The 6,757-nt window shown below is 56.3% G+C and overlaps 1 protein-coding gene across 1 annotated transcript; it reads left to right on the top strand.

The window, feature by feature from the left end:
* Positions 1 to 3: 3 nt before the first annotated feature.
* LOC138352465 (elastin-like) lies at positions 4 to 1,023 on the top strand. The gene has a single exon (XM_069304961.1). It carries the CDS (start codon positions 4 to 6, stop codon positions 1,021 to 1,023), a length of 1,020 nt encoding a protein of 339 aa, XP_069161062.1.
* The last annotated feature ends 5,734 nt before the right edge of the window (positions 1,024 to 6,757 follow it).

Here is a 6,757-nt window from a genome sequence, read left to right on the forward strand (position 1 = left end):
TCAATGCTCGCCCACAGAGACGGGGTGGGGCTGTTCGCCGCCCACATAGACGGGGTGGGGCTGTTCGCCGCCCACATAGACGGGGTGGGGCTGTTCGCCGCCCACATAGACGGAGTGGGGCTGTTCGCCGCCCACATAGACGGGGTGGGGCTGTTCGCCGCCCACATAGACGGGGTGGGGCTGTTCGCCGCCCACATAGACGGGGTGGGGCTGTTCGCCGCCCACATAGACGGGGTGGGGCTGTTCGCCGCCCACATAGACGGAGTGGGGCTGTTCGCCGCCCACATAGACGGGGTGGGGCTGTTCGCCGCCCACATAGACGGGGTGGGGCTGTTCGCCGCCCACATAGACGGGGTGGGGCTGTTCGCCGCCCACATAGACGGGGTGGGGCTGTTCGCCGCCCACATAGACGGGGTGGGACTGTTCGTCGCCAACATAGACGGGGTGGGGCTGTTCGCCGTCCACATAGACGGGGTGGGGCTGTTCCCCGCCCACATAGACGGGGTGGGGCTGTTCCCCGCCCACATAGACGGGGTGGGGCTGTTCGCCGCCCACATAGACGGGGTGGGGCTGTTCCCCGCCCACATAGACGGGGTGGGGCTGTTCCCCGCCCACATAGACGGGGTGGGGCTGTTCGCCGCCCACATAGACGGGGTGGGGCTGTTCCCCGCCCACATAGACGGGGTGGGGCTGTTCGCCGCCCACATAGATGGGGTGGGGCTGTTCGCCGCCCACATAGATGGGGTGGGGCTGTTCGCCGCCCACATAGACGGGGTGGGACTGTTCGTCGCCAACATAGACGGGGTGGGGCTGTTCGCCGCCCACATAGACGGAGTGGGGCTGTTCGCCGCCCACATAGACGGGGTGGGGCTATTCGCCACCCACATAGACGGGGTGGGGCTGTTCGTCGCCCACATAGACGGGGTGGGGCTGTTCGCCGCCCACATAGACGGGGTGGGGCTGTTCGTCGCCCACATAGACGGGGTGGGGCAACATACCAATCGTTCCGTCGCCGGTTATTAACATAATGGTTACAAGGATGTAACGACGCCAGAGTAACGTGGAGGTTACCAGGTGAAGCCCAGAGTTATCACACAGTACTGTCTGGGGGCCCGTCTGGGGGCCCGTCTGGGGGCCCGTCTGGGGGGCCCGTCTGGGGGGCCGTCTGGGGGCCCGTCTGGGGGGCCCGTCTGGGGGGCCCGTCTGGGGGCCCGTCTGGGGGGCCCGTCTGGGGGGCCCGTCTGGGGGCCCGTCTGGGGGGCCCGTCTGGGGGGCCCGTCTGGGGGCCCGTCTGGGGGGCCCGTCTGGGGGGCCCGTCTGGGGGTCCGTCTGGTGACCCGTCTGGGGGCCCGTCTGGGGGGCCCGTCTGGGGGCCCGTCTGGGGGTCCGTCTGGTGACCCGTCTGGGGGGCCCGTCTGGGGCCCGTCTGGGGGTCCGTCTGGTGACCCGTCTGGGGGGCCCGTCTGGGGGTCCGTCTGGTGACCCGTCTGGGGGCCCGTCTGGGGGGCCCGTCTGGGGGCCCGTCTGGGGGTCCGTCTGGTGACCCGTCTGGGGGTCCGTCTGGGGGGCCCGTCTGGGGGCCCGTCTGGGGGTCCGTCTGGTGACCCGTCTGGGGGTCCGTCTGGGGGTCCGTCTGGTGACCCGTCTGGGGGTCCGTCTGGGGGGCCCGTCTGGGGACCCGTCTGGGGGCCCGTCTGGGGGTCCGTCTGGTGACCCGTCTGGGGGTCCGTCTGGGGGGCCCGTCTGGGGGCCCGTCTGGGGGTCCGTCTGGTGACCCGTCTGGGGGTCCGTCTGGGGGTCCGTCTGGTGACCCGTCTGGGGGTCCGTCTGGGGGGCCCGTCTGGGGACCCGTCTGGGGGTCCGTCTGGTGACCCGTCTGGGGGTCCGTCTGGGGGGCCCGTCTGGGGGCCCGTCTGGGGGTCCGTCTGGTGACCCGTCTGGGGGTCCGTCTGGGGGTCCGTCTGGTGACCCGTCTGGGGGTCCGTCTGGGGGGCCCGTCTGGGGACCCGTCTGGGGGCCCGTCTGGGGGTCCGTCTGGTGACCCGTCTGGGGGTCCGTCTGGAGGCTCCCAGACGGAGACAACAGTGCTTGGAGGACTGGACAACAGTACCTGGAGGACTGGACAACAATACCTGGAGGACTGGACAACAGTACCTGGAGGACTGGACAACAATACCTGGAGGACTGGACAACAGTACTTGGAGGACTGGACAACAATACCTGGAGGACTGGACAACAGTACCTGGAGGACTGGACAACAATACCTGGAGGACTGGACAACAGTACCTGGAGGACTGGACAACAATACCTGGAGGACTGGAGAACAATACCTGGAGGACTGGACAACAATACTTGGAGGACTGGACAACAATACCTGGAGGACTGGACAACAATACCTGGAGGACTGGACAACAGTACCTGGAGGACTGGACAACAATACCTGGAGGACTGGACAACAGTACCTGGAGGACTGGACAACAGTACCTGGAGGACTGGACAACAGTACCTGGAGGACTGGACAACAATACCTGGAGGACTGGACAACAGTACCTGGAGGACTGGACAACAATACTTGGAGGACTGGACAACAGTACCTGGAGGACTGGACAACAATACCTGGAGGACTGGACAACAATACCTGGAGGACTGGACAACAATACCTGGAGGACTGGACAACAATACCTGGAGGACTGGACAACAATACCTGGAGGACTGGACAACAATACCTGGAGGACTGGACAACAATACCTGGAGGACTGGACAACAGTACCTGGAGGACTGGACAACAATACCTGGAGGACTGGACAACAATACCTGGAGGACTGGACAACAGTACCTGGAGGACTGGACAACAATACCTGGAGGACTGGACAACAATACCTGGAGGACTGGACAACAGTACCTGGAGGACTGGACAACAATACCTGGAGGACTGGACAACAGTACCTGGAGGACTGGACAACAATACCTGGAGGACTGGACAACAGTACCTGGAGGACTGGACAACAGTACCTGGAGGACTGGACAACAATACCTGGAGGACTGGACAACAATACCTGGAGGACTGGACAACAGTACCTGGAGGACTGGACAACAATACCTGGAGGACTGGACAACAATACCTGGAGGACTGGACAACAATACCTGGAGGACTGGACAACAGTACCTGGAGGACTGGACAACAATACCTGGAGGACTGGACAACAATACCTGGAGGACTGGACAACAGTACCTGGAGGACTGGACAACAATACCTGGAGGACTGGACAACAATACCTGGAGGACTGGACAACAATACCTGGAGGACTGGACAACAATACCTGGAGGACTGGACAACAGTACCTGGAGGACTGGACAACAATACCTGGAGGACTGGACAACAATACCTGGAGGACTGGACAACAATACCTGGAGGACTGGACAACAGTACCTGGAGGACTGGACAACAATACCTGGAGGACTGGACAGCAGTACCTGGAGGACTGGACAACAGTACCTGGAGGACTGGACAACAATACCTGGAGGACTGGACAACAATACCTGGAGGACTGGACAACAATACCTGGAGGACTGGACAGCAGTACCTGGAGGACTGGACAACAGTACCTGGAGGACTGGACAACAATACCTGGAGGACTGGACAACAGTACCTGGAGGACTGGACAACAATACCTGGAGGACTGGACAACAATACCTGGAGGACTGGACAACAATACCTGGAGGACTGGACAACAGTACCCGGAGGACTGGACAACAATACTTGGAGGACTGGACAACAGTACCTGGAGGACTGGACAACAATACCTGGAGGACTGGACAACAGTACCTGGAGGACTGGACAACAATACCTGGAGGACTGGACAACAATACCTGGAGGACTGGACAACAATACCTGGAGGACTGGACAACAATACCTGGAGGACTGGACAACAATACCTGGAGGACTGGACAACAATACCTGGAGGACTGGACAACAGTACCTGGAGGACTGGACAACAGTACCTGGAGGACTGGACAACAGTACCTGGAGGACTGGACAACAATACCTGGAGGACTGGACAACAATACCTGGAGGACTGGACAACAATACCTGGAGGACTGGACAACAGTACCTGGAGGACTGGACAACAGTACCTGGAGGACTGGACAACAATACTTGGAGGACTGGACAAGAATGCATAACAAAGTACAAAAGAAAATCCTCTAATGCCCCGAAGCAACTAAGAATAAATTGTGATGAACACACAATTTATTAAACACGAGGAAGGAGCCCAGTACCCCCAATCGTGCAAGACATCACTAAAGTCAATACTGAAATTGTTATTAAGATGCTTTGGCTGACCCAACCTCTGCAGGGTCACCCTCCAAGCCTCCTTTGTCGACGGTCACCTTGCTGCCTACTAATGTATTACTGTAGCTGCGGGTGTACTCGTTCTTGGTTCATGTCCTCTAACAAGAGAGATGTGAGAGGATGGGTATGGGGTCCACTACCAGGATGGGTAGGGGGTCCACTACCAGGATGGGTATGGGGTCCACTACCAGGATGGGTAGGGGGTCCACTACCAGGATGGGTATGGGGTCCACTACCAGGATGGGTATGGAGTCACTACCAGGATGGGTATGGGGTCCACTACCAGGATGGGTATGGGGTCCACTACCCGGATGGGTATGGGGTCCACTACTAGGATGGGTATGGGGTCCACTACCAGGATGGGTATGGAGTCACTACCAGGATGGGTATGGGTCCACTACCAGGATGGGTATGGGGTTACTACCAGGATGGGTAGGGGGCTCACTACCAGGATGGGTATGGGGTCCACTACCAGGATGGGTATGAGTCCACTACCAGGATGGGTATGGGTCCACTACCAGGATGGGTATGGGGTTACTACCAGGATGGGTAGGGGGCTCACTACCAGGATGGGTATGGGGTCCACTACCAGGATGGGTATGGGGTCCACTACCAGGATGGGTATGGGGTCCACTACCAGGATGGGTATGGGTCCACTACCAGGATGGGTATGGGGTTACTACCAGGATGGGTATGGGGTCCACTACCCGGATGGGTATGGGGTCCACTACCAGGATGGGTATGGGTCCACTACCAGGATGGGTATGGGGGTACTACCAGGATGGGTATGGGGTCACTACCAGGATGGGTTTGGGGCTCACTAACAAGATGGGTATGGGGCGCATAATAAATGAAGTAAAAAAACTCCTCTCATTATATTCCAATAACCAATCACCCAACATATCCAATCATATCCTTCAACCCCAAACGAGCTCTCAATAATACATAACATAAACGGAACGACCCCTAATTACCGAAGTCTTGACCAAACAACCGTCTCTGTACTTAAGGTATTTGAATTAAGTAATAATTATAGAAAATTGACTATTTTTTCAACTACCATTATCTCCTCCCTCGTTAATGACGTCAGTAATTAGCACTATATCGTTGAACCGTTTACTAACTTAACTATCAAATTAGTCTAATAACTCTGCATGTAAGATCGTCCAGGTACCTTAATCACCAGCGTAACAACCAAACCACTTAACTACACAATTATCCCTTTAGTACATCATTGAGAAATAAACGCAGTTGAACACAAACGGGAAATTACGTGGATCCTTAACAACCTGCTTCCTTAACAGCCTGGATCATTAACAGCCTGGTTCCTTAACTGCCTGGTTCCTTAACTGCCTGGTTCCTTATCTACCTGGTTCCTTATCTACCTGGTTCCTTAACTGCCTGGTTCCTTAACTGCCTGGTTCCTTAACTGTCTGGTTCCTTATCTACCTGGTTCCTTATCTACCTGGTTCCTTAACTGTCTGGTTCTTTAACTGCCTGGTTCCTTAACTACCTGGTTCCTTAACAACCTGGTTCCTTAACAACCTGGTTCCTTAACAACCTGGTTCCTTAACAACCTGGTTCCTTAACTGCCTGGTTCCTTAACTGCCTGGTTCCTTAACTGCCTGGTTCCTTAACTACCTGGTTCCTTAACAACCTGGTTCCTTAACAACCTGGTTCCTTAACAACCTGGTTCCTTAACAACCTGGTTCCTTAACAACCTGGTTCCTTAACTGCCTGGTTCCTTAACTGCCTGGTTCCTTAACTGCCTGGTTCCTTAACTACCTGGTTCCTTAACAACCTGGTTCCTTAACAACCTGGTTCCTTAACAACCTGGTTCCTTAACTGCCTGGTTCCTTAACTACCTGGTTCCTTAACTGCCTGGTTCCTTAACTACCTGGTTCCTTAACTGCCTGGTTCCTTAACTGCCTGGTTCCTTAACTGCCTGGTTCCTTAACTGCCTGGTTCCTTAACTGCCTGGTTCCTTAACTACCTGGTTCCTTAACTGCCTGGTTCTTTAACTGTCTGGTTCCTTATCTACCTGGTTCCTTAACTGTCTGGTTCTTTAACTGTCTGGTTCCTTATCTACCTGGTTCCTTAACTGCCTGGTTCCTTAACTGCCTGGTTCCTTAACTGCCTGGTTCTTTAACTGTCTGGTTCCTTAACTGCCTGGTTCCTTAACTGCCTGGTTCCTTAACTGCCTTGTTCCTTAACTGCCTGGTTCCTTAACTGCCTGGTTCCTTAACTGCCTGGTTCCTTAACTGCCTGGTTCCTTAACTGCCTGGTTCCTTAACTGCCTGGTTCCTTAACTACCCAGCGTCCTCCCCCACCACATCACCCCCATCCTTCCACCACCGTCCCTATTCTCTCCCCCATCCCCTCCCCCCATACCTTCCTCCCCTCCCC

This window comes from Procambarus clarkii, chromosome 53 (genome assembly GCF_040958095.1).
Source record: "Procambarus clarkii isolate CNS0578487 chromosome 53, FALCON_Pclarkii_2.0, whole genome shotgun sequence".
In the NCBI taxonomy this organism is placed as follows: Eukaryota; Metazoa; Arthropoda; class Malacostraca; order Decapoda; family Cambaridae; genus Procambarus; species Procambarus clarkii.